Source organism: Panthera uncia, chromosome A2 (genome assembly GCF_023721935.1).
Source record: "Panthera uncia isolate 11264 chromosome A2, Puncia_PCG_1.0, whole genome shotgun sequence".
NCBI classification, from domain to species: domain Eukaryota; kingdom Metazoa; phylum Chordata; class Mammalia; order Carnivora; family Felidae; genus Panthera; species Panthera uncia.
In genome coordinates, this window is record NC_064816.1 from 144,618,971 (window position 1) to 144,644,980 (window position 26,010).

Sequence of the window (26,010 nt, forward strand, 5' to 3'; positions counted from 1 at the left end):
TTTCAAGTGTGGGTCTTAATCGCCTATGTGATTCAATTAAATTTAGTTCCGTCTTTCAGTGGGTCTCATTATCTTATTAACAATTCTTCTCTCTGGCTGGAACTTTTGTTTTGGCAAAAGTCCAACTATTTTATGAATGTATTTGCAGGCCCTACCAAAGGTCCTCGAAGAGGGGACCAGCACGATTGTTCTAGAATTCCCACGGCCGTGGCCCCCCGGAGAGTCACTTTATTCGTGACAAGGTGTCCACCTGAGTGTCGAGGTTGGGTTGGAACCCACCCAGGAAGGTACAAAGGTGTGGGGGTTTAGTTCCACAAAGGGAAGGGGGGATGGGGCTCTGCACTGGGAAGGCAGCACCTGTCTCTGCAAGGACCCTGGTGTCTGATTGCTCCATCCCTGGATCCATTAGCTATGGAATGAAGCTGGCCCACCAAGTCCCGCCTCGCCCACTGCGTCCTGCAGCCACATTCTAGCACCAGGGAGCCAGGCCTCCACCCGCGCCAGGGCCACTGACTGCAGGACACGCCCCCTTCTTATCTCCAAAATGCAGAACAAGTTCTTTAATCAAGCTTTAGTTTTCCTCCCCTCGTGCACCCCCAGGCAAGGCTCCTTCTCAGGGGACGTGTTCTTAGATATAATCTGAGTCTCTGCTACAAAGTAGGGACCAAGGCTGGAGCACTGCCTTTCATCTTTTTGGTTTCTTGCTGACTCTGTAATGGTCTAATTTTTGATAGTGTTCTTAAAGCAGGGAGCTAGCACACTGGCATCTGATTTAAACGCTTACTAGTGATTGTACCTCAAAGTTTTTCCAAAGCATGTGAAAGCCGACTCTGGGCTAACTGGAGAAATAGCGGGGGGACTAGGTCAGAGACTATTTGACTCAACTTCCAAAAAAATGAATAGTGTGTTCTTGATCTTGATGACTTAGAGGGTGATTGCGGAGGTTTGTAGCTTAACCTGGGATCAGGTGCGATTTGCCTACCTGGCAAGGGAAACTGAACCACTGTGAGCAGCCGGTGCCAGGAAGAGGAGTCCAGGCCCACGGCCAGCACTGCAGGCTCTGGGCAACAGGGCGCAGGTGGGGCTCTGGGTCTCCCATCTGGCCCAAACTCTGCTACTATGCAGGGCTCCGGTGCTTTCCTGCCTCCCTGGGTGAGGCCCAGCCACCACGTCTGCCCAATTATCTAAAGCCTTGGGAGTGTATTTGCCATGTGGATGGTCTGTGAAGCAGTTAATGTCACCTAACGAGAGAGGCTGTAGTCATCCAACACGGAGAGTCGGCAACAAAGCCATTATCGTCATGAGATCCGAGGTTGCCTCTTATCTCGTCCATCCCTTTCCCAGCCTTTGTCAATTTAACTCTGGAAAAGAAAACGTTATTAATAAACGTAAGCAACAGCATTTGTAAAAGTTAAACAAAAACGGACCTGTACTTGTGGGATCCTATTGAGAACATTCTTCTTTCTCTGGCAGGTGAAGACACAGGGAGAAGTGGCGACCCACCACCCGGGGAAAAGGCTCTCACCAGACCCCGCCGGCCCCTGCCCTCCCTCCGCCCCCGCCCTCAAACTTCCAGCCTCCAGAATGGGTGAGAAATACATTTCTGTTTACACCACTCAGCCTACAATATGTTGTTATGGCAGTTGGGAGCTAATACAGACGTCATTTACTGATGCTGTGTTCCCTCTGGTCTGGACGGTGAGCTTCATGAAAGCAGTTCTTTGTGAGCAGGGCTCCTCGTAAACGGGACTTTGGTCTTCACGGGCAACAGGAACAACAAAGTAACCTGTGAAATTACAGATGGGTTTACCACCCTGCTCAGCCCTACAGCGGCGGCTCTCAGCCTTGGCTGCACAGTGGGAACACCTGGGGAGCCTGCACTTTCTGTGGCCTGGCTCCACCCCGGGCCACTCAGACAGGTCTCCGGGGGTGAGGTCCAGACATCACTAGCATTAAGGACTCCCCAGGGGACTCCAATGTGCACGCAGAGGAGACCAACCACCCTAAAGCTAACTGGGTGAAGTACTGGGGCCAGGGGCCCCCAACTAGAGGGTAAGACATCAGGGGCTCATTCCTGTTGCCCAGTCAAATGGCCTGCTTTATGGGTATAGATGGGACGAAGGCCGAGTGCGACACAAGATCGTGTATCATTTCGATAAATCAAAATAAAACAAACAGCATCAAGTTCACAAAAGTACTTTTTATTTGAGGCAAGAAGTCCGGCTGAAAGGGTTATGCTTCCCGGCAGCCAACATCCGGTTGTTAGTAGCACTGTTTCGACTCTGTAGATTCAACTTAGCCAGAAAAGGGTACTAAGGTCCTACTTTCCCCAGCTGGAGAAGAAGGGCAAAGAGACCTGGAAGAGACTTCTATGGATAGTATCTATGGATACTACTCTCTGGATCCAACACCACGTGGGCCAAGCCCTCACTGGCCCGTCCCCAGATCGTGGACCCACCACTGATGGGCACAGGCCACACTACGCTACATCCAGGAGAAGTGACACGGGGAACAAAGCAGCAGGCCACCTGGGGGAGGACAGGCACCGACGGCTTCAAAACTCATCGGTGAAGGGATAGTCCTTGTGGGAGGCACAGCTGTCAGGAGACAAAGAGGAACATGTTAGCTTTTCGAGGGAGAGACTCTGACCGTAGCAAATCACAAAAAGAAACGGTGAGTGTCTCCTCGGGGTGAAAGCAGAGGCCTCAGAGACAACCGGCAGTTCTGAGACCGCAGATCACGGGTCTGCACCCGGGCGGAAGGCCCCCTCGACTCCTCTGCCACAGGCACGATGGACACCCTGCTCCCTGTGCAGCCCGCACCGTGCTGAGGCCTGCGGGCAGCAAGACACGATTCCTGCATCCCGGGAACTCAGTCTAACTGGCGGGACCAGACAGTATCCCGTCGTCTGGAACGGCAGGAGGGTGAGGAGAGGAGCCAGGGGTCCATACGTGTGACAGAGCGAGACGGCGCGGGCATCTCCAGAAGCTGCCCGCCAGCAGTGGGAGCCGAAGGGAGCCAAGGAAAGTAGTGGAGGATTTGACACAGGGAAACACAGGGCAGGAAACAGGCCAGGCATCCACCTGGGAGCGCAGAGCTGCAGGCATGTTTGAACAGGTTCACTATCCCACCTGGTTGGGCCGACGGCCTGTGCTGGGAGCATAATGGCACCACCGCTGGAGACACAGGCTGGGCACAGTGTGAAAGGCCCGGGGTGAACCCAGCTTGGGGCACACAACTCTCGCTCATTCAACACTCCTCCATGCTCCATTTTTTTTGGCATCCCATCAAACCCGAGTAACATAACCCAGCCATTAGCCATAGCAGCTCAGGACAGCATGAATTTCCAGAAAGGCACTGGATGTGTATGTCGAGTGAGAAAGCTTCCTAGGTGGCCCAGGAATGTTGGAACTGGCCTCTCCCTCCCCACTCCAGCCCCAACCCATCCCCATTAAACATCAGTAGCCCCCGGAATAATCGGACAGCTCTCTCTGCGATGGCACCGGAGAGTGGAGGGAGTGTAACGGGACCAGTTGGAAAACCACTGTGGTTTGTCAGCCCCGAGGGCTTCAATGCCCGTCGTGGGCAGTGGGAAGGGCCAAGGGAACTGATACAGAGTCCCTCCAAGGAGTACAGAGGTCACCCGGTCAATGAATCATTTCTCTCTCCCTCACCTACCCGACCCAAAAAAGGATTCTAATGCTTAACGGTTAAGTGCCATTAACACAAACAGGGCGTCAGAAAGGGCCTGGTGTGGGGCTGCCAGTGATAAAATTGTTGGTGGCCTATTTGGAATGCAAGGCCACGGGTGTGACAGCCACACGCTCACCAAGCACCATCCTGCCTGAAGCAGAGCGGAGATCTCGGCCCAGACGCAGACCCCAGACCCGGTGGACACCTGCCGGAGGCGGGGGGCGGCTGCCACACCCGCGGTGTAAACCGAACTACAGAGGCAGCAGAGGCTGCAGAGAGAAGGCCGGCACCCCACCCCACCCCAGGGAGAGTCCAGATCTCGCTCAGAAGAGAACGTAACCATGAGGAGATGGAGGGGAAACAGAGGCAGGAAAAACCATGAGAGAGGAAGCTCTGAGTCCCCGCTGTAAAACGGAAGCTTTTTTTCTGGAAAGCAGAGAATGAATTTCAAACTTTACTTAGTCATTGTACTGTAGGGAAAGTCACCTCCCTCAGCTTCCAAACTACTAACTGCCAGAAATACAAGGACCCAGCAAATGCGGAGCCGGAGGGGCCCTGGGTGCCTGCCAGTCAGGGCGTCGAGTGGTTTTCTCAGTCACATGGCTCATCGGTGTCAGGGCCCCAAGCACCACGGTCTTCCTACGGAACCCCTTTTATTAAGTCGCTGTAAGACAGGGTCACACGCAAAGTCTGCCAGGAAGGGGGGTGGACAGGAGCCACATGGGATCACCTGGCTTCAGATGAGCCACTGAGAGTTGAAAATTAACGCTAAAATATGTGGTGGCTGCCTGCGGCGGAGGGGAGAACATATCTAGAACAGATCTCCGGGCATTTTCCCCGTGGCTATGTGCACTGCGGCTCCCACGGGACGAAATGCTTGCTGCTGCACGTGGATGAGAAGGCAAGGCAACGTACACAGGTCGGAACCGTTGTGCTAACAGGCCCTGGGCAGCACGGCCTGCAGGAGCTTCTCTCGTTCTGTAGCATCAGATCCCCTCCCAGGACCCACTCACCTCACTAAGGCACAGACTCTCCAGTTCCGGTTGTAGCTGAGTAAGGTGGTCATATCCACGCTGCTCAGTTCAAAGTCAAAGACCTAAAAAGAAATAAGAATAAAAAAAAAAAAAAAAAAAAAGTCCAGTAAGTTCTGCAAATGAAGGTCAAACACAGAGTACCCAAGTATCTGAACAGCTCTGTGCGGGGCCGCTGGCGGGATGCTGCCCTGAGTGGGGAAGGGCAGACAGGAAGACAGATCTCGGAGAGACTTGACCGTAGGACTACGGAGAACGCACGTGGTCTGTCTGGATGCCACACACAACCGGGAAAACAGGAACCTCTAAGCAAAAGGGTACTTTTCAGTCCATTTAGTTAATGTTAGTGTCAAAGGCACTGCTGAGCACTTCTGTGACAAGCACCAGTGGGGAAGGAAATGAAGGGTCCCAAGTATCTCCGCCTCAGCTTCCAGTGAATCGAAGGGAAGAGGCAATCCCACAGCTCCAACACAAGGAATCATCAATCGCACACTGCGTGAGATGCTACACACAGCACTCGGGGGATCGAGGAACTAGGAATGAATTCCAGCCGGGGAGCCGAAGGATGTGGTCGAAGATGGCGGCTTCTGAGATGGGCCGAAGCCGCCAAGTAATGTCCAAAGAGGACAAGAAAGGTCGTCAGGAGGGGAACCACTCGCCTGAAGAGCACAGCCTGCCTGGGAAGACCTCGGCCCTCACGGTGCCAGCAGGCAGGCCCGAGGCAGCACCAGAAGAAACTGGGGTGGTGGGGGTGGGGGGTGAAGGGGACGGCTGCACACGGGGACACGAGGGAGGCCCCTGGGTCAGATGACTGCAGAACGTGCAGGAAAGAAGCCTGCCGCACACTCTGCGATCACAACTGTGGGCAAATGTGCAAAGGCTACAGAGCAAAAGGCAAGAATAAAATAACTGTGTTAGCACTACAAGATTAATCATTTAAAAACGTTTCTCCTACCACCTTTAAAACAAATGAAACAGGAAACCAAGGACCCATCTCTGGCAGGATAGGTTTCTCACAGCTGTCACGGTTGTACCACTTGAGCTCGAACAGGTAAAACGTGTGGCCCTAACGAGACGACTGTCTCCCCTACCGCGCAGTAAGGGCCCCCCACCCCCACCCCTGAGGCCTCTCTGGGTCTCCCAGGGGACCGGAGGGTGACGCATGCCCTCACAACCCACGGCCGCACAGCACACAAAATGAGCTGCCTGCTGTGGTAACGGCTGCTGGGAACCGGAGGGGTCAGAGCGGTCCTGGCGAGGCGGCTTTGCTCAGGGAGAGCAGAGGCTCACGGGCATCAGGTCCCCCCTGGAGCAGCTCTTTCCCCCCCCCCCCCCCCCCCGCAGGGACCCCTGCCCCTGGGTGCAAGCGGCAATCTAACCTGCCCTGGCAGGGGCTCTGGGGGCCCACACGAACGCCTCCCTGTGCCCTGAGCCCTGTGCTCTGCCTGTTGCCGGAAGGGGTCCTGGCACGGGTGGTGGGTGGGCTCACGGTCTACAGGGTGTCCGCAGTCCACAGACTCACCAGCGTTCCCGGAGCGCTTACTCAGGTACCACGCACCACGAGAAGCCCTCTGATGCATCTTATTTAATCTTCGTGACAATTCTCAAAAGAGGTATCATTTTACAGACGAGGAAACGGAGGCAAGGTACCGGAGCCCCAATTCAAGCCCAGGCGGTGTCGCTCAAGGGCCACATTTCTCAGGACAAATGCGGAGTCACCGAGGAGCCTCAGCAAAGGTGGGTGCATGTACAGAGGGCATCACCGAGGCACGAGGCCCACCCCGGCATGGCGCCTCCACCCAAGGGAAGCCACAGTCCCGAGTGCACGGTCTGCTCACTGCAGCTGAGGCTGGCTTCCTGACTGAGAGGTGACAGGAGGGTGGGTGGGGGTCTCACACGTGACAATCGAGGCACGGGAAGAGAGACCCTGTCCCCTTCTCCGCTGAACAAAACCTGGCCGACCAGCCAGGATCTTACCTGGAAGTTCTCAGCAATGCGTTCGGGTGTCACAGACTTGGGGATCACAACCAGATTCCTCTGTATGGGGAACCGGATCAGAACCTGGGGACAGATGCGCCGAGCAAGTATGTACACCGATCACCCACACGGTTATGTCACTTAGTCTTGCACATCCATTCTCCACGAGGGAATCCTAGAACTCCACACGTGAGAAAACAGAGGCCCAGAGGGGTCAGGGTCACCCCCAGCCACGCCACACGCTTCCGTGTCTCCCGTGTACTGGTCACAAGGAGGAAGCCGTGGCGCCACACGGGAGAAAGAGAACATCTCCCGGGCAGCTGGTCACAAGTGCTCTTCCCTGAGCACAGAGACGAGCTTCCCACCTACATCAGCAAATGCTGACCCTCGGGGTGGCCTGGAGAGGTCACTGTCCCCATCACACAGCTGTCTTCTAACTTCCGGTCGGTGCCCTTTCCACCACCCACTCCAGGACCCCAAGCTGCACTTCCAGGGAGGGCTCGGCTGGGCTTGGTCGCCTCCCCCCCTGCCCGATTAAAGGGGACCACTACACATGCGGGGGGTTCTGGGAACGGCCACAGGAGCCTGGAGATGACAGTACCTGGGCTGTGGTTTTATTGTGCTTGGCTGCGATCGCTTTGATCCTAGGATCCTCCAACAGGGAAGGGTCCTCGGGCTTGGCCCTGGAGACAAGATGGCCCGTGTGAGCAACCATCATCGCCGCTGCTTAAGGTAGTCGGCAACCCTATCTCCCATCGACCTTAGAAGGCAGTCCGTCAGTCTCCTCCTGATTTGAATGTCGGGTACAAACTCCCAACCCTCCGGAAAAAGAGCAGCCACCTTGCTACTAGAAGCTACTGGAACCCCAACAAGATGCTCCTGGGCAGGTCTGCAAATCAATGCCAGAAGCATGTTCCCTGATGCTGACTTTTTCTTTTTCGCCACTTCTAACCTTCACCAGAGGACAAGAGAACACGATCTGGTGGAAACCTCACCAGGGCCTGTCGGGAGAGCCAAGGGGACTGTAGGCAGTCACCACAATGCCTTTGGACTGGCAGTACTGGATTAGCTTCTCCTGAGTGAGGTACGGGTGGCATTCGATCTGCAAATGCAAACAGGGGGCTGATGGTGACGCGTCGGCACAGGTGCAGGGACAGACAGTAAGTATGCCCCTCCTCCCCAGACAGAAAATTATGTATGACTGATGTCTTATCTCCCAGATAAGTTGTGACAACTGTTTACATCTCCCAGCTAGTGTCCTCAACCCAAAGAACAATAATCTTGTTACTGATGTACCGTGCTCATGGGCCCTAAGGGTTCGTTCTGGCTTTGGCCACTTGTCAATTGTGACGCGTCTAAGGATCTCAGTGTCTGCACACTGACAATCTGGGAGACCCTGAGTCATCACAAGCTGGGCTCAAACTCCGTCTCTCCTGCAAGTTCGGCTCCCAGATACTTCATCGTCATTCTCGATTGCAAATCAGGACCCACCTCCTGGCTGCTGCCTGGGTGACACGGGTTCGGATAGTAACCCAACAGTCTCCCATGCGCAGCCTTCCCTGCTGGAGGTTTACCTGGTTAACGGCCGGCTTGTATTTCAAGCCGGGCTTGTTTAAGATCTTCTCGACTTGGAGATGGTTGAAGTTGGAGACTCCAATAGCTTTTACCAGCCCGGCATCCACCAGCTCTTCCATGGCCTAACGACAAAACAGGGTCTCTGCTTGCTGCTGACACGTGCCCAAGAGGACGAGGACGAGAAAAGCACCCTTGGCACCCGTCAGGTTAACAGGTCCTGCCCTTACTAACAGGTGCCAGTGAGTCAGACCTCTGAGAAGCCAAGAGATGCCAAGACAAAACCAGGCTGGCTGCAATGAGACTGGAAGAGTAACAACGGTGACAGGGTGACAAAATGCAGTGGAAGACAAGGCAGAGCAGACCACTCACAAGGAGAAGGGGAAACCAGCCAGGAGGAAGAAAGCCAAATCAGGCGCCGCCTCACCTCCCATGTGTCCACAAAATTGGTGTCACTGGGGATCACGTTGCCTTCCCCATCCAGTGGGAAATACTCCTTCCCGGGCTGTTGATACGATAACAATCAATCAGTGACAGCTCTTCACAGTCCTGCATCTTTGGAAGCAAAGTTCTAAAAAAAACTCACTCTTAACTATCATAGCTGTTTTTAGAAGACGATTGAGGGCAAATCCACGGGCCAGTGTGAAAAAGAGACAGGCAGACAACTCCCGAGGCCCCCCGACACTTTTTCTTTCAAATGGGTGGCAGCTGTTAGATGGAAACGGTTCCTGGTCAGTGAGGGGAGCCCTGCCCCGGGCCGGGCTGGGGACGGGGGAAGGACTCGGGGCCGGGGCATGGGGCCCGTGTCACCCTGCTGAGTCTCAGCTGCGGATCATGAAAAACAAAGGGCGGGAAGTCAGGCCCGGTACACACGACGCAATTAAAACAGGGCCACAGGGTCAAACCCACCACACACCTTCAGTCTGGCTGACAAAGCGGAAACCCGACCCTGTGACTACAGTGAAGGCAGAGGGTGTAATAACTCGAGTTTATTTTGCGCGGAGACTCGGGCTGCCAAGAAGTATCTATCAGGCTTCCACAGCACGGGGCCTGTGTGCAGCGCGCAGGACTAGACAGACAGACACACACACACACACAGGCAGAGGGGGCAGCCAATGAGGTCTTTGGGCCACGTGCAGAACACCACTGGAGCCATGTTGGAGGTCACTGCTTTAGACCGTACGGCCAGCAAGTGGCAAAGCACAGGGCTCCTCAAATTTTGTAACGTGCAAACGAGCTGCCTGTGGTTCCCGCGCAGCAGGCCTGGGGGGCCCGAGGCTGATCTCTAACAAGCTCCCAGGTGGCAGCACTGGCCGCTGCTCGAGGTGCAGAGCCAGGGCCGGCGACACACAGAGCGGGTCCCCACCTGCGCCTTAACGCATCACGGGCTACAGGGGCCCGTGAGCGACAGGGGCCCGGCCGGAGCCCTGAGCCACCTACCTTGAAGCCCGTCGGCCAGTGGATAAGGTAGAGGTCCAGGTAGTCCAGCTTGAGGTCGCTGAGCGTCTTCTGGCAGGCCCCCTTGACCATGCTCTTCTCATGGTACGTGCACCACAGCTGAAGCCAGGGAGAGAGCACGTCTTAGGCCGCGCACAGGGGCTGCTTCCCGGCCAGGAGCCCACCCCACCCCTTTCACTGTGATGCTCCAACAGGTGGTGAGGGGGTTTCCACCGCCCACCGTGGGTCCTAACTTCCCAAAGGAAGGGAGGGGAAGCGGGTCAGGGAAACCTCTCAGAGGGACCCAACCGAAGGCAGAGTATAGAACAGACAGTTCGTAAGGCCCGGGCCCCAAACGGGAGCTCTCGGGGCCATCTTCCTAACAGGCCGGTCTCTGTGGAGTCAGTCTCACCGGCCCAGCCTGTGTCCCTTTGGGCACCAATAGCCTCTGGGTCAAAGACAGTGGCCAGCAGTGGAGATCCGGTCTCCAGATGGAAACCAAGTTCTGTCCTCAAGGGTAACTCTCTGGGAAGGGAGCACCAACCCACAACCTAAGCCTCATCAACAAGGGGCTCCACCCAATGGGTCTACGCTGAACGACCCTCCAATGGACCATGGATAGGTGAGCTTTGGAGCCCTTGTGGCCTGCAGTCAACACACTGCCCCAGAAGAGCGGCCTCTTGAGTAATAACTATAGCATATTAACTGGCCCTGGAGTGTGGCCTTGGCTCCCAAGCTGACACTGCCATTGGACCAATATCCCTCCCCGCCGTCACCCCCCCACCCCCCCGAGGCTCCCCTGCAGAGCAGTACCTTGCTGACGATGAAGAGGTCCTCGCGCTTCACCACCTGCTCCTTGAGTTTCTCCTGGATGGCCAACCCCACCTCATTCTCGTTCTGGTACACATGAGCGCAGTCGATGTGGCGGTACCCAAGGTCAATCGCAATCTTCACAGCCTCTGTCACTTTGCCCGGAGGGGACTGAAGGGAAAAGGAAAGGAAGGCATGGAGTCAAAATAAAAAACCAAAGCAAAACACGAAGAAGGAAGCAAAACAGGAAGAAGGGCCGTATGGACCTCCTGCTCACTGAGGAAGCTCCTGCCCTTTAAGGATGGGCACTGGAAGGTGGCCTTTGCCCCAAGCAGCTTCCCAAGCCGTCTGCTCGCGGAGAGGGGATGGGGAACCAAGGTGAAATGCCACACGGCTTCACTTTCGGCTACTCTGACAACCACTTAACGGCAGCACAGACCACGTTAAAATGATGTGCCAAAGTGGTCTCGCTCGCGTCTTTCCGTCTGTTGACTGACAAACCACTGTATGAAATCCCCCCAGGTGAATCTAACAGGTTCCCAAGACGATAAGGGACACCATTTCCTCTGAACAGCTCAGAAGATTTTAATAACTGCTGTCATTATTTACCCAATTCCCTTTTGGTTCCCGAGCTGGCTGGCACTAAACGCCGATGCTTTCCTTTCTCCTTTTGGGTGCGACATTCTCACAATCACTTGCTTTTAAGCAGTTCTGGGAGATTATCATAAAGTCCAGAATGTCACTGATGCAGATTCCAAGGTGGGGGCTGCATCTGTCACCGCGTAAGAGTCTGCTGTAAGAGGCAGAGGTGGGGGACCGTCCCTCCGAGATACCAGCTGACCGAAAGAAGGGGGAAGGAGAGGGGAAACGGGGTCTGTGGAGGTCACACATAATTTGTGGGCGGGGCTGCAAAGACACCGAACGGCTGTCCGTGCCAGAGCCATCTGACCGTCTCCGTCACCAGGACGGGAAACGGGCTGGCTGTCGAGGAGGAAGAGGGGCCTCTGGAGCCTTCGAGCTCCACCAGCACCCAGACTGACTGCGCAGACACTTTTTCCATCCCCTCACTGATCCTACTCAGACCAGAGAGGTGAAAAATAAACACATGTGCAACAGACTGTTGAACGAATGCAGTGCATTCCTCCAGAGAGCTGGGGGAGAAGAGAATGAAAAGGAAAACTCCCCAGGGCCACAGGCAGCTGCAGACATTTGCTGTTTTGACAGCAGCTGCTGTGAACAGGAGGGGGGGCGGGGAGGGGGGTCAGACTATGGGCCAGTGGGAACAAATGTATGGCCAGAGCCTGTTGGCACACTCGGCTTGCTCACCCCCAAGGAGGGGGCCGGGGGGGGGGGGGGGCTGCCAAACTCAGGTGTAAGACAGGAGGCATCTTCAGATGGTCTGACAATATCCTCTTTCCCTGGAGGACCAAAGAGGCTGCAAGTGCAGCCTTCCCCACCATTCGAGATTCAAGGCACGGGGCAGAGAGAAGCCCAGCCCCGAACAGGCCACACGCTGCATCCGCCATGACAGCTGGTGCCGTGACCAGGCACGACCCAAGCCAGGCCTGCGAGACTCGGTCTCTGGAACTACCGAGACGAGCTGTCGTTCTGCTGGGGTCACCGCGCTGGGAGCCTGGGAGCCGGGAGCTGCTTGAAGAGAGCAGGCAGGAGAGAGAGACTGCTCCTAGGGACATCATGCACAGCCTCGAATTTGGTGCACCCGAGGGCACCCTGTAGGTCCATGAATCCCCACCTCAGACACACTTTTTTTCCCTGTTTCGGATGAAGCTGGTTATTCAATTCCTTGCAACCAAAAGAATGCAGACTAGGATAATCAAGGGTGCTGAACGACTGGTACAAAAGTACTGAGAAAAAGTTCACCTTATGGTTTCATAGAGAAGCTGAAGACAGAAATGACCAACAGATCATAAAGAGGCTGCCACTCCCTGGCCCTTCCCTGGAAGGGGGCTGACTGGCTAGGGACACGTGTGCTGGGAAGACGGCCACACTGCTTTCAAAGGGTAAGCAAAAACAGAGGGAAGAACTGTTCGGCCTTTTGTAAGATAAATTTGTAGGAGTGTGGCAATTTGTTGCAAGCCTCCTGAGCAGCTGTGGGCCAGCCTCCCCTTTTGGGGGACAGCTTCGCAGCGATGGGGAAGGCTGTGTGGGGCCACGTGCTCTGCCGTGGGGGCACTGATGGCTGTCCTCCGGGCTGACCCTGGAACAGGCATCCTGGTTACCACCAGGCTGAGCCAGGACAGATCACGTCACTGAAGGGAACCTGACCAGCGGGGCATCTAGCCAAACTGGCTCAAACTGAAAAGGACACCTCCCATCTGCTATGAACCACTTTTCATCAGTTTTAAGTACGTGAATACGCTGAATCTTTATCACAACCCTGGCACACATTGTTATCTCTACAGATAAGGGAAGTGAGGCACGGAGAGGCCACGCCACTGGCCCATGATCCTGCAGTCAGTCAGTAAGGGGACATCAGGACTCAAAGCCTGGAAGAAGGACCTTAGAGCCATGCTCTGCCAGCAGCTCTGTGCTCCGGTGTGGACCCGAAGAGGCACAGAGACTCTGGTCGGTGACAGTACAAGTCTCCTGGGCTGGGAAAAGTCATCCTCTGCAGTGAAAATGCACCAGAGTCCACAAACCACATTCAATATTAACCATCTCAGTATAACCCTTCCCAGAAAGAGATTAAATGAACTTCTCTTATCACTAATGAATCAGCCAACTTAAGATCTAGTGAAAAATCACACAACAAACTTGGGAATGCTAAGACACGATGACGCCATCTCTCCATGTCATGTCCACATTTAAAAATGCAAACAGAAGGGAGTGGCCCCAACTAAAAACTTGGAAAAGAAAATAAGTCATAAAGTATATTTCTATACACCGAACAGCAAATCTGCAGACAACCAGTACAGGAAACACTCCAGTGACATATGACCAAGTTGTACAAATCCTAGACTAAATTATGTTTTAACCCAATTCTGCCCCTATTCTGCCCTGTGACTTGGGCAAATCTGTCCACGCCCCATCCTCTCGGACCTTCCAGCTCCAGAGCGCTAGCTCAGGCAGCAACCTGACAATGGTCTGGGCTGTGGGCACCAACTGATGGCAGTGAGAATTCTCTACTCCTGGGGTCCCCATCATCTCCACAAGACAGGCCCCCCCATGTCCTCCCTTTGTAACACCTGCAGCGGGCTAACACCAGCTCAGACCATCACTATCAGTCCCCCACCTTTACACACACACACACTTGTCAAACCCAGTCATCTTCCCTTTGCTTGTAGCTCTTGCTGGTAACTTTAAGACAGTAACTCTCCCTTTATTCCCTCAAGGCTCCAACCAGAAAAGTTATAAAAGAATGTGGATAGTAAAAACAGAAGGCATCTCAGAGACTGAATCCCTTACAGTATGAACCGTGGGGATTTCTGGGAAGAGAAGACTGTTCATTTTCTGATGTACTTTTAAAAAATTTCCTCTAATTAGCAGGTATTACTTTTGCAATGAAAGGGAGCAGGTCTGGAACAAAGGAAACTACTTTGTCGCGGGAGGGGGGGGGCGGGGACCTGGGTGAGATGCAGGAGAACAGCGTGCCAATGATAATCCTGGAATAAGGAAGAGGAAACCGTAACTTTCGATGTGAACTTAGATTTAATAAAGAAACAGGGCCATCAACCGCAAAAGCCGGGAAAAATACCCTATCACAGAAAAGCTGTCCCCCAAAAGCACTGTTTAACTTCTTCCGATTAAACCAGCTTTTCCTTAGAGAAATTCAATCTGCATCTAAGAGAAACTTACCATTTTTTATTAGTTTTGTTTAAATACTAGTGGTCTTACAATACAGTGTTCTATTGGAAGTGTAAGGGTTCATCGTGTAAGTGTAAGTCATTTCAACCAGATGCAAGTTACACAGGCATTTGTGACTTTTCAAAATGTCTTCCAAATTCTGGGGGCGCCTGGGTGGCTCAGTTGGGTAAGCATCTGACTCTAAATTTCGGCTCAGGTCCCTATCTCTCTGCCCCCGCCACCCAACCTGTGTGTGCACGTACACACTCTCTCAAAATAAATAAACTTAAAAAAACATATTTCAGGTTCCAATTAATTCACTTAGAATTTTCTGGGACAGGAGTTGGCCAACTTTTTCTGTAAGACGTCAGACAGAAAATATTTTAGGCTCTGTGGGCCAAACAGTCTGTTGCAACTGCTCTTACTCTGCTGCTCTAGCACATAAGCAGCCATAAATAATACAGAGAGGAATGAGAGGCGTTCTAATAAAACTTTATTTACAAAAACAGGTTTGTGGGTTGTAGATTACCAACCCCTTTCTCTACCAGAAGCAGCATACGAAGAAATGGGGATTGGGCAACAGGCCCAGCCTTGATTTTTCCTAATTCCTATTCACAAATAAAATTTCTGGGATCCAGTTCAGCGTCGTGATAACAAAAGTTAGGTATTCTGACACCGAACACGGGGATTTTGGTGGCTAAAAGGGTTTAACCAATTGACAATACGGTCTCCATCAACTTCGGGTCAACCTGAGCAAGCTGGGCCTACTCAGGCTCTGAGGACACAAAACGCTCCCACGCTGCACAGGTGGGAGACTGGCGACCTTCAAGTTTTGGACACACAGGGTTTAAAACCTGCCACGCGAGTCAGACTCCCACAGACCGAGCACGGGGGAGAATCCACAGAATTAACTACAACGTGCTACACTTCACGTCCAACCCACGGTCAGAAAATGTGCTTTTCGATGCCTGGTGCAGGCTCATGCTCAGTACGTCCACGTTCGTTTTACAGTGTCACGATGTAAACTGCACTTTCAAATGATAGAGTTGACCATACTTTTCAGTCGCCTTATCACACGAAAACAGTCAATCTGGCTGCCATTCTGCGTCAAAGCTCATAATCGGTCTGGGCAACAAACACAAACCAATAAAACCGAAATTAACTTCCTCCCACTAAATCTCTGAATTCAAAGACACTGATACCTCCACTGGACTGAGATGGGGACAGACCAGGACTGGCCTTGCTTGGGGAAGACTTATTTAAGGATCTCTGATCATGAAGCGAGTCAGGTTGAGGCCTACAGGGAGATGAGGTAGGTGAACAGTAAAACCAAGCTACTGTTTTAGCTGCAATGCCAGCCGGCTACCCTCTCTCCCAACCCCGGGATCCTGGGGCCGGTACACGCTTGCCCCACGTTGGGAACGTGACAGGAAGTCCTTCTCGGCCATTTTCTTCTACCTCATGTGTTGTTTTTTTTTTTAATTTTTTTTTTTTAATGTTTATTTCTGAGACAGGGAGAGACAGAGCATGAGTGGGGGAGGGGCAGAGAGACAGGGAGACTCAGAATCTGAAGCAGGCTCCAGGCTCTGAGCTGTCGGCACAGAGCCCGACGCGGGGCTCGAACTCACAAACCGCTGGAGAAAATGACCTGAGCCGAAGGCGGTCGCTCAACCGACTGAGCCACCCAGGCGCCCCTACCTCATGTGTTCTTAAAGGGGGTGATATCATCCCCGAAGTGGCAAAAACTGGTTCACTAGGGGCAAAAAAACCCCATCTTAGCTTACACGATGGTTTGCTGCCCTCTGAAGGGCCACAGGACACGAACAGATGTATAGTCTATCTGTGATGTTAAAATTTTACATGGGGGGCAATTACAAGAAAATGTCTCAAAGGTTCCTGGGTAGGGCCAGGGTGGTGATAATGGAAAAGAGGTTGAGAAACACAGTTTTACCTCCCCTCCTAGCTTTGGAGTAGGTGGTGCATTATAATGACCAAACTACCAACAATTTTTCAGTTAAGTCAAAACATTTACCAGCAACAGGACACCGAAGGACAGCATCAGAAGTAATCTGTGTTTGAACGAACTCCTGGCAATACAACGTGGGTGGGTTTACTTACTACCCTATGGGAAGGCAAGCTTGCCGGAGAGAAATGCTCGCCGAGCCACGAAGGGTCTGAGGCAGAGATGCTCTCCCCTCTGTCTGAAAGCCTCACCTCCAAAGACAGAAGGGAGCATCCGACAACCTTTGATGCAAAAGCACATTGGAGACGACCAGAGCCCTGCAAAGGGTCTGGATGAGGCACAGCTATCATAGGAAAGATCCAGGACAAGGAGCTGTGCCCAGTTGAAGAGTGACCCCCCCCCCCCCGCCAGTTCCTACAAAGATAAGCAAACGATATTTAGGTCACCCTACCTTTCGTCCAGCATCTGTGAAGAAATATGTACATACATATGGGGGAAAAGGGAATAACCCACTACCTATATAACTTTTATACTTAAAAAAAAAAGAATAAAAATGCATTCTAAACCCATACCTAATGCTATTTCAGTTACTTCCTCCATTACAGCTCAACACAATTCTGTACAGACCTCGTCTCCTTACCTCCCCCACCATCCAAAGTTTTCCTACTTCTTTGTATTAATTCAACATATACTTACGTATCTTTTGGATACCTATGATTTACCAGGCATTGTGAGAAGTGCTAGAAATACTTGTGAACAAGGCAAATGCTACCCTCGCCCTCCAAGAACTTAGTTTGCCAGGACGAATGACCTAAGTGTAGATTTCATAATGTTATTTTTAAAGAAACACACAGCCTTTCAGGGCACTAAGTGCTCAGGTGCCATGATTTAAAACCCTCTGTTAACCTCTTTTAGTCCCTATTTACCCCAGAGCAGTAATTTTCAAACGACAGGTCAAGGTTGGGAACAGAACCTCTGAAAACACAAAATAGAATAAAAATCTTGGGATTCATCCCACCTGTAACGTAAAGCATCGTGTCCTAAATCTTTTGCTCAAGTCCTACGTATATGTATGCATATACGTGTGCACGCTGCTTGCAACATTATACACGCTGTAATTCACTGTTGCCGAGAAAGTGTCTTTTCACATCCGTTCCAAGAGAATAACCTTCCACAGATGAAAATGAACCTGGTGTCATGGTCCTGATTTAATTCCACCCTAAGAGCCACCACTGGACTTCTTGAAGGAAACACAAATTACATATACACTGATTACTTTCGCCAAGAAACACTTTCTGTGTGAAGCAACTCTATGCCCCTTTTCTGATTTACCTTATAATTTGCTAATTTGCAGCTGCAGGCCGTAGGGGAGAGGTAAACACCACCCTCTGTTCTATATCCAACCATTTCAGGGTGCACTCAATCCTTTCTCCCCCCCGTGTTCTTGTCAGTGTGTAAACACGCAGTGCCCAGGCCCATATTCAAAGTTCCTGGGAAAACCTGGGTCACAGCTGTAAATGTGATATACAATACCCCAAGGCTAACTTACAAGCGGCTTAAAAACACTGGGTTTTGTTCCAGCGCCCATAATACTAATCTTCTGTGCCCCCTAATTTTCAGATAATCGGGCTAGCCTTTTTATTCCTAGCCATTTCTTAGGGACGTTGTGGAAAGATTTCAGCGGTGGGAAGGTTTCCAGAGACAATTTTAATACTGACGCCAGCTAACAGTTTTTTCTCTGGGCGGTAACCACCCTTGCCCAGATTCTCTTCGAAGGTCCACCTCGCATACCACACCCCCCCCCCCCCCCCGAGAAGAAGCAAGCCCGGCTACAGGGGATCAGCGTCATGTGTTTGGGGACACGGAGATAGACGGATCCTGGGCAAACTCGTAGCAGCTAATTTAATTACCTGCAGTCTCCGAGCTTACTTTGAGTGCTTATTCCTGGGAGAGCGAAAATGGAAACAATTAAGGACAAACTAGTAGAGAGACAAAGGCGCAGATGCACAGGTGCGGTGCCGACGGGAACGCCGAGCTCGGCCGCATATCCCTGGCTCCCCCCGACTCCCACCGCCCGAGCAGAGCGTCAGGGCAACAGAATACCCCCTCGGTGATTTTCCAGCTAGGTGAGGATTCCAAGTGCGGCCTGGGAAATCCCACCCACTAAGCGTCCACAGGAGCGCGCCCCCCCCCCCCCCCCCCCCGCCCCCGGGACCGCATGCCAGCGCCCCGTACCCTTGTCCCCGCGGGGCCCGCCCCGTCCCGCCCGGGCCGCGCAAGCCGAAGTACGGCTCCTCGGAGACCGGGCGTCCGCGGCAGTGGCCGCTCAGGGTCACTGCAGGTCCTGGCCGCCCCAGGCCGCGCCCCCCCAGGGCACCTACCTTCCAGGTGCCCAGCCCCACGATGGGCATCTTGGCGCCATTGTAGAGCACGAGGTGGCTGGCCATGACCGCTGCGCTCCGCAAACCCCCCAACAAACGACCACGCCACGCGGGCCTTGGCGCAGACCTTTAAATAGCCGGTAGCGTCTGCAGAAAGGGCGGGTACGATTGGCGCGCCGCTCCGCAAAGGCGGCTTCTGATTGGCCGGCCTGCGCCGAGGTTGGAGGCGCCGCAGTCAGCACAGTTGCTACTCGAGGCAGCTTCTTCCGCTAGGTCCTAGAGTGACCGGATTCCTTCCGCTCCGTTCGCTCGCCCACGCCCCACGCAGCGGTAGAGATCTCACCAAACTCTGGGGGCACGTGGAAACAGGAATGCTTAAGCGAAAATATAAATAAAGTAGGCTGGGAAGGGGGTCGGGTTTCATTTTTTTTTTTTTTTAAGAGCCCAGAAGGATACAGTTGTCTATTGTCCAAGCCTAATCATGCTCTTTGAGAATTGGACAAATGTCCTATCCTTAGTCTGTACGAATCGTACTGGCTACACGTATAGTTTAGCTCTCTTTGCTTTTAGAAAGGTGCGTATCTGAGAAATGGCTTGCAATCTTGTGGCAGAACACCTTCGGGAGATTTGAGCTTACACAGCCTGTTTGTAGCTGCCTAGGGCTATCTTGACAGCCAACCTTAGGTGCGTGTTTTGTCTGTACCACTGAGTGAGGTTGAACAAGCCTTCCAACCAAACCCAGCATCTCTTGAGGTTAGGAATCCCTGATGAGCTTGATCCAGGATACATGGAAGACATTCGGTCATCACAAAATAAGACTCTTATCAAAACAGCAAGTTTCAATAGGGTAATTTGGCAGAACTCTCTAGAAGAAGAGTGAGTAGACAGAAACTCACAAAAGTTAATTTTAATATGGTAGCTTCAAGTGTTTCAAATTAGGAGCTGCTAAATAATAAGTTGATTAGCCTTAATTGGCAAGTAAGAAGACATCATTTTCCAAGACAACAAAAGGAAAGTTGCTGGATGATTGGTTTCTTTTCAACAACCTCTCTCCACCATTCTCTATCCTACCCCAAACCTGCTCTTTCTGCTCCATCACCCTCCAATCTTTCCTAATTATGCAAGATTGAGAACTACATCTGCCAGGCAATGACTCAGGAACCAGGCCTCACTAAACCCCATTCTGGTGATTTTCCGCTTAGTGACTTCTGAAAAGTGCCCCCTAGGAAAAATTTATACACAAGAGACTAGCCCAGATACTTTTCCATTTGACTTTTATAAAAAAAAAAAAAAAACACACACACACACAAAAAAAACAAAAAAAACCAACTTGTTAGTTGGCAAATCCTGCTTGCTGCTATTTGCTCCCAAATGATGGCATTTTAATTAGACCCTGAAGCTGGGAACTTGGTTTGTGGTAAAACAGCAGTAGACTAACACTCTTCATTCATAAGATTTCTGTTGACATAGAGATTACTTCCGAGAGTTGCCGTCCAAAAGGTAGTCCCTTGGGAAACTGATAGCCCTTAAATAACCAGGTTGGTATAACACAGAGGGGTCGTCTGTTAGGGACATGGGCTCGATTTGAGAGGCTTGTTGCTGTTTCTATGGTGACTGAGTATGGAGGCTGACTGCACGAATAGCTACAAGTCCTGAGTAGTCTGTGTTGGTTCTGCAACTGTGACAAGTCGGGCGTGGGGATCTTCTATAGCAACAATACTACTATCATTGGAACATAGCATGATTGTCTCCTAACTTCCCCCGTTACCTGTGTAGCCTTTGTAAAATGCCATTGTGCCCATATCAAAATTATGCTTTGCAAACCCTTCAGTGGAATCCTTCCGAGAGACATGCTAGTACTTCATATCAGAAGCAATAAGAATCTTCGCGTTCTGAACCAGCAATCCCATCATGAGAAACCAGTAATCTCATCCTGAAGAAATCGTTTAAAAGAAGCATGCCTGTGCACACACACAGGGTATGGGCCTGGGACTAGGGCGAGGAAAGTGAGATATCATTCAGGTGTGGCCTGGATGTGCATTCCTCCTTGAGCTTTACACCTGGGCACTTCCCTTGCCTGGTGTGTGTGTGTGTGTGTGTGTGTGTGTGTGTGTGTGTTAAACACAGTTCTAACCACATAAAGTAAAACTATAAGTGTCCAACTGTGGCCATAGACATAATGTAGTCACTGAAAATGACAATACGTAGAGGAAAGTGTACATGAAATAATACGAAGGTGACAGTAGAGGACAAAATTCTAAATATGGCCTCATTATAAACATGGGGGGGAAAGCCATGTAACATACAGATAAAGTTAGGAAGAAGCCAAACGAAACGCAAATACTGTTTGCCAGACTATCGTTAATTAAGTGCCTTTTACAACCAAAAGACATTTTCTTATTAACTCTCCAATTCTTAAACTCTTAAACTCCTTAGCCTGGCATTCGAGGTCCTGTGAAATCTGGGATAACTGTGAATATACGAAAAGCCATCCTATCGTATACTTTCATAGGGTGACTATTCCACTCCCATCTACGGCCTCTTGGCCAGACCTATTCACAGGGTCCTGCCTATCTTCGCTGGGGTGGGGAAATGTCATCTTCTTGTGTGCCCGAAAGCAGAGGACAACAGAATATAGTAGAATATATAGTAAGCGCCCGACAGCTCTTCCACAAGGGGGAACAACTATTGAGCCTTTATTATATTTCAGGCAGCACTGTCTTAGGCACTTTACATACATTATATGAAGGTGCTGCGGCTAATAATAATATAATAGCTAATGTCTGTGGAACTTGCCATGTGCCTGGCACTATTCTATAAGCATTATATGCATCAAATCACTTATTTTCATTGCCACCCATTGCAGTGGATACTATTATTAATTCATTTTACATATGAGGAAAGTGAGGCACAGAGAAGAGAGGTATATTGCTACAGTCTCATAGTGAGTAAGCGGCATGGTCGAGATTTAAACCCAAGGAGTTGGACCGTACCACCCACACTCTCAACCCCTACACTGGTGGCTTTCAAATCATCTTACTGCAGGGGCGCCTGGGTGGCTCAGTCGGTTGAGTGTCCGACCTCGGCTCAGGTCATGATCTCGCAGTTCATGGGTTCGAGCCCCGCGTCGGGCTCTGTGCTGCGGAGCCTGGAGCCTGCTTCGGATTCTGTGTCTCCCTCTCTCTCTGCCCTCCCCTGCTCATGCTCTTTCTCTGTCTCAAAAATAAATAAAAACATTAAAAAAAATTCAAATCATTTTACTGTGACTCATGGGAAGAAATATGTTACCTGTGACACGGTACACACATAGGTGGACAGAACAGAGGCGAAAGATGTACAAAGCAATTCCCATCCTTATTGCGTGTGGCCTATTCTGATATTGCAGATTCTGGATTATCTTAGCGCTGATTTCAATCATGCTTCACTCATGGTTCCGTGATCCATGATTTCATGGTCCACTGGCGGTTGGTGGCTTGTGGTTGGAAAACCTCTGCCCTCCATCCACTCTGTGGTCTTGTCACTACTCCTCATCTTAGGTAACAGGAAAATTATGACAACCACACGCAAAGGACATGATGACAGCTCCAGGAGAAATCTACAGGCTGAGCATTTCTACCCTCCCCCTAAAACTGACTTTCTCCCCGCCCCTGCCCATTCTGTCCTTCCCAACACTCGGCCAAGCGGTCCTAACTGTAGAATGAGAACCGAGACTGGTCCTTTGGCAGCTGGAAGGAGGGGGAGGCAATGAGGCAAAGGAGAAAGAGTGAAAAAGCCATAGGAACAGGCCAGAGGCCTCAGCCCCTGCCGCAGAGTGGAGTTGGTGTTAAAACTTCGGGGACTGGTCGACCAAGGACCTGGCTCCAGGGTGTCAGTATTTATTCATATTTGTTTGTGAGATGAAGTTTAGGTGGCAAACATCATTGAGAGAACTGACCGTGTTAAACTTCCTCATAGATAGTGGAGAAGGAGGAGGAAGGAAAGGAGGAGAAAGAGGAGGGAGAGGAGGAGGGGGGAGAAGGAGGAGGAAGGGAGGGGGAAGAAGGGGAAGAGAGGAGGAGGAAGAGGAAGAGAGTGGGAGGAGGAAGAGGAGGAGGGTGGGAGGAGGGAGAAAGGGAGGAAGAAGAAGAGGGAAGGAATGAAAAAAAACCATTTTGTCACTTTTAGCACAGCTGGTCAATACATTCTTGTGAATAATGACATCCACTGTTTTTTGGGTGCCTTCTATGGGTTAGACACTTCAGACCCATTACTTGACTTTATCCTTACAAACTCCTGGCAAAGACACTGACCCTGTTCCTTTCCCATTTTTCAGAGTGAAGAAACTGAGGTTTGGTAATGTTAATTTGCCCAAAACCAAGTTGTTAGTAAGTAGCCATACTTTAAAAGTTTGACATTTTGTTCATCATGGATTCTTCTTGCATTAACTTAGATGGTTAAAATACCATATTAAAATGTAATTTATTTTGATTCCTGAGATTTTAGGTGCTCTCCCTTCCTTAACTTCTGCATTGAGGCAAATTCCTCATTTGCCTCACGGTGCCTAAGAGCGTCAAAAGAACAATAATAATAAAAAGACAACTCACAGAGGTGAAGTTATTCACACAGAGCAATCGTTTTTCCATGCTGCCGTGATCCGTGACTGCCATGAGGGCGTGAACATCAATATGCTTCTGCACAGTTCCCCTCCCTTGCAGCAGTCACTCTATCCCCTTTTCTCTCAGGGGCAGAGAATCTCCTGGACCTGTGGCTTGTCCTTTCGGATGAGGGGATTTAGGATGCTTGGTGGCAAGACGGGAGATGTACCTACCTCTACATGATTGCAGGGCAATGGGCCTTGCAATGCAAATAAATAAGTCTCCTGCACTACAATCTAAGAGTAGGCTACTGGTGAGATTAAGGGGTCTCCTTATTTACCTGGGGTGACGGTTTGGGTGGCAGTGGGGGTGAGGGGAGGGCAGTGAAGCTACGGGATTGCTAATACAGGCTCTGGTATTGTTAGGCAGTGCATTGAGCAGCTGTCATTCCCATCAGCGTGCACCTGCAGGAGGCGATAGATAACTTCTTGGGTGCCAACTCTGTCCTCCATGTTTCCTTCTTAATGGCCAGATCCATACCTTTGCTGGGAAAATCTACTGGAAGACAAGATCCCGCCCTCTGGGGTGCATGTTTCTTTCCAAAGTCTCCAATGTGCTAGCCCTTTTTTGCTCAGACACTCCAATCAGCATGATGTCATTGATACAGTAGATCAACGTGGGATATCCAGAAGATCCAGATATTTTTGAGCTGTGACAAAGAGCAAGACAGTTAACTTAGCCCTGGGGCCCAACTGTAAACAAACGCACACTATTGTCTGTTCTGTCTGAATGCAAATTGTCTTTGATCCTCTTTAGTGATGAGAACAGAAAAAATTTATTTGCCATTAAATGTGAGGAGCAGTGATTGCGGTAGATCATGGAATCTAAGCTGGATAAAGAGGGAATCAAGGACGAGGAAACATTGACTGTCCAGGAAGGTGGTGATAGGGAAATGAGACAAGGTTAGTGGATTAGGGGTCTCAATGGTGTCCAAGACTTGATGATGTAGGAGTGTTTGAGGAAGTAAGATGGGGTAAGAGGTATCAGGCAGGATGCTTAAATTTGAGATTAAAAAAAATTTTTTTCTAATGTTTATTTTAGAGAGAGAGACTGAGGGCAGAGTCTCAGGGTCTCAGTGTCTCATTCAAAGAAGGCTCCGAGCTGTCAGCACAGAACCCAACATGGAGCTTGAACTTGTGAACTACGAGATGGTGACCTGAGCCGAAGTCAGACGCTCAACCGACTGAGCCACCCAGCCGCCCCTTAAACTTGAGATTTAATGGTGGTAGATGCAGTGGTAATGGCAGTAAAGAGAAGAAAAGTTGATCGCAGTTGAGGAGGTCTATTAACTGAGATATCAGAGGCACCCAGAATTACGAGGATATTGAGGGTCGCCAAGAACGATTCCAGAAGGGGCGGTGGAGAGGGTAACATCTGACAACAGAGGAAAGGTGACCCTGAAGTCAGTGGATGGGATAGTGGGGCCTGGAATGAGACACGACACACTTCCATGTATGATGATGCTGACCCAGTAAAGGGACAGAGAGCTGCGGTATCCAAGGAGGATAGTCACCTCACTCGTAGGCTCCCAGCTATGAGGACTGACAGAGGAAAAAACAGCTGTCTCGGAAGAGAGCTGCAGGGGAACCCCGGGTCTGCCAGGGAGCACACGCTTTCACTTTCAGCAAGCTCATGACGTAAGCGTTCAGAGGAGACAGAGGCATATAGTACAAGGATCCGGGTGGTGAGGTTGACTGGCAGCGGTCTGTGGATAAACAAGTAACATTTGTTTGTTCTGGGGGGTGGGGGTCAAGGGGAAGTTCTTTTTTTTTTTTTTTTAATTTATTTATTTTGAGAGAGAGAAAGAGAAAGTGCACACTGGAGGGGCAGAGAGAGAGAGACAGAGAGAGAGACAGAGACAGAGAGAGAATCCCAAACAGGCTCTGCACTGTCAGCCCAGAGCCCCATGCAGGGCTCAAACTCACAAACCACAAGATCATGACCTTGACCTGAGCTGAAACCAAGAGTCAGAAGGCTTAACCAAGGGACCCTGACCAAGCCACCCAGGCTCCTCCAGGGGGAGTTCTGACTTGCAGTGATTTTCAGTTTCTGTGGAATAGCTACTTCTCCCTTCTCCTCCCCTAGAACTATTTTAAGCTGCCTGACCTCGGAGGCCATGATCAGAGTGAATCAAGTGAAGCAATCCCCCTCAGGCTCGAAACTGAATGCTGTGGCCAAAAAAAAAACGCCCTCAGTTATCATGATAAATAAGACTTTAATACTTTAAAGAAAGGAATAAATTCCTTAAATGAATGAACGCGATGATTTCACATAGCGATAGCAATTATTGAAAGAACTAAAACAGGGTAACTGAGTGGGGACGGCTTGGGAGTCAGGGAGGGGCTCCTTTGGTCTCTGAGGAGGCTCCACATTTTGTTGTAGATTTCCAGTACGCTGCGAAAATCCTGAAAGAAGTCTTGTTTACTGCTGCACGCCTCATCACTTTCATCAGAATCAGGGCTTTCAATCACCATTGGAATCACAAGATTTTAGCAAGAAATGGGAGCGCACTCCAACTCACTGACTTTGCAGAGGCCTTCTGGAAGCACATGATCAAACTTCGGGCAGTTTTTTTCCTTTTGTGGAGAGGAAAGGAAAGCCCATTGTCAAAACAATTTGCCAAGCTTGAACATTTAGGAGAATGAATGAGCCATTAATTATTGTACATAGTTTTTAATATTAGATCAGGAAGGAAATACATTTCAATG

General features: G+C 50.9%; 1 protein-coding gene across 1 annotated transcript; it reads right to left on the reverse strand.

The window, feature by feature from the left end:
• Positions 1-2,180: 2,180 nt before the first annotated feature.
• On the reverse strand, positions 2,181-18,838 carry AKR1B1 (aldo-keto reductase family 1 member B). The gene is made up of 10 exons (XM_049641873.1): positions 18,669-18,838; positions 10,524-10,691; positions 9,714-9,830; positions 8,701-8,778; positions 8,276-8,398; positions 7,697-7,803; positions 7,303-7,384; positions 6,702-6,785; positions 4,707-4,789; positions 2,181-2,597 (listed from the first exon to the last, which is right to left on the reverse strand). The coding sequence occupies exons 1-10, from the start codon at positions 18,732-18,734 to the stop codon at positions 2,555-2,557; spliced, it is 951 nt and encodes a 316-aa protein (XP_049497830.1). The 5' UTR covers positions 18,735-18,838; the 3' UTR covers positions 2,181-2,554.
• Positions 18,839-26,010: the final 7,172 nt, after the last annotated feature.

What these genes read in the sequence shown, in the direction of transcription:
- AKR1B1 (XM_049641873.1), bottom strand. Translation starts at nt 18,734, where the DNA reads ATGGCCAGCCACCTCGTGCTCTACAATGGCGCCAAGATGCCCATCGTG. An exon ending in ACCTCTTCATCGTCAGCAAG is followed by an intron (nt 9,831 to 10,523) that starts GTACTGCTCTGC and finishes CCCTGGCTTCAG; the next exon opens with CTGTGGTGCACGTACCATGA. An exon ending in ACAAGCCGGCCGTTAACCAG is followed by an intron (nt 7,804 to 8,275) that starts GTAAACCTCCAG and finishes TTGCATTTGCAG; the next exon opens with ATCGAATGCCACCCGTACCT.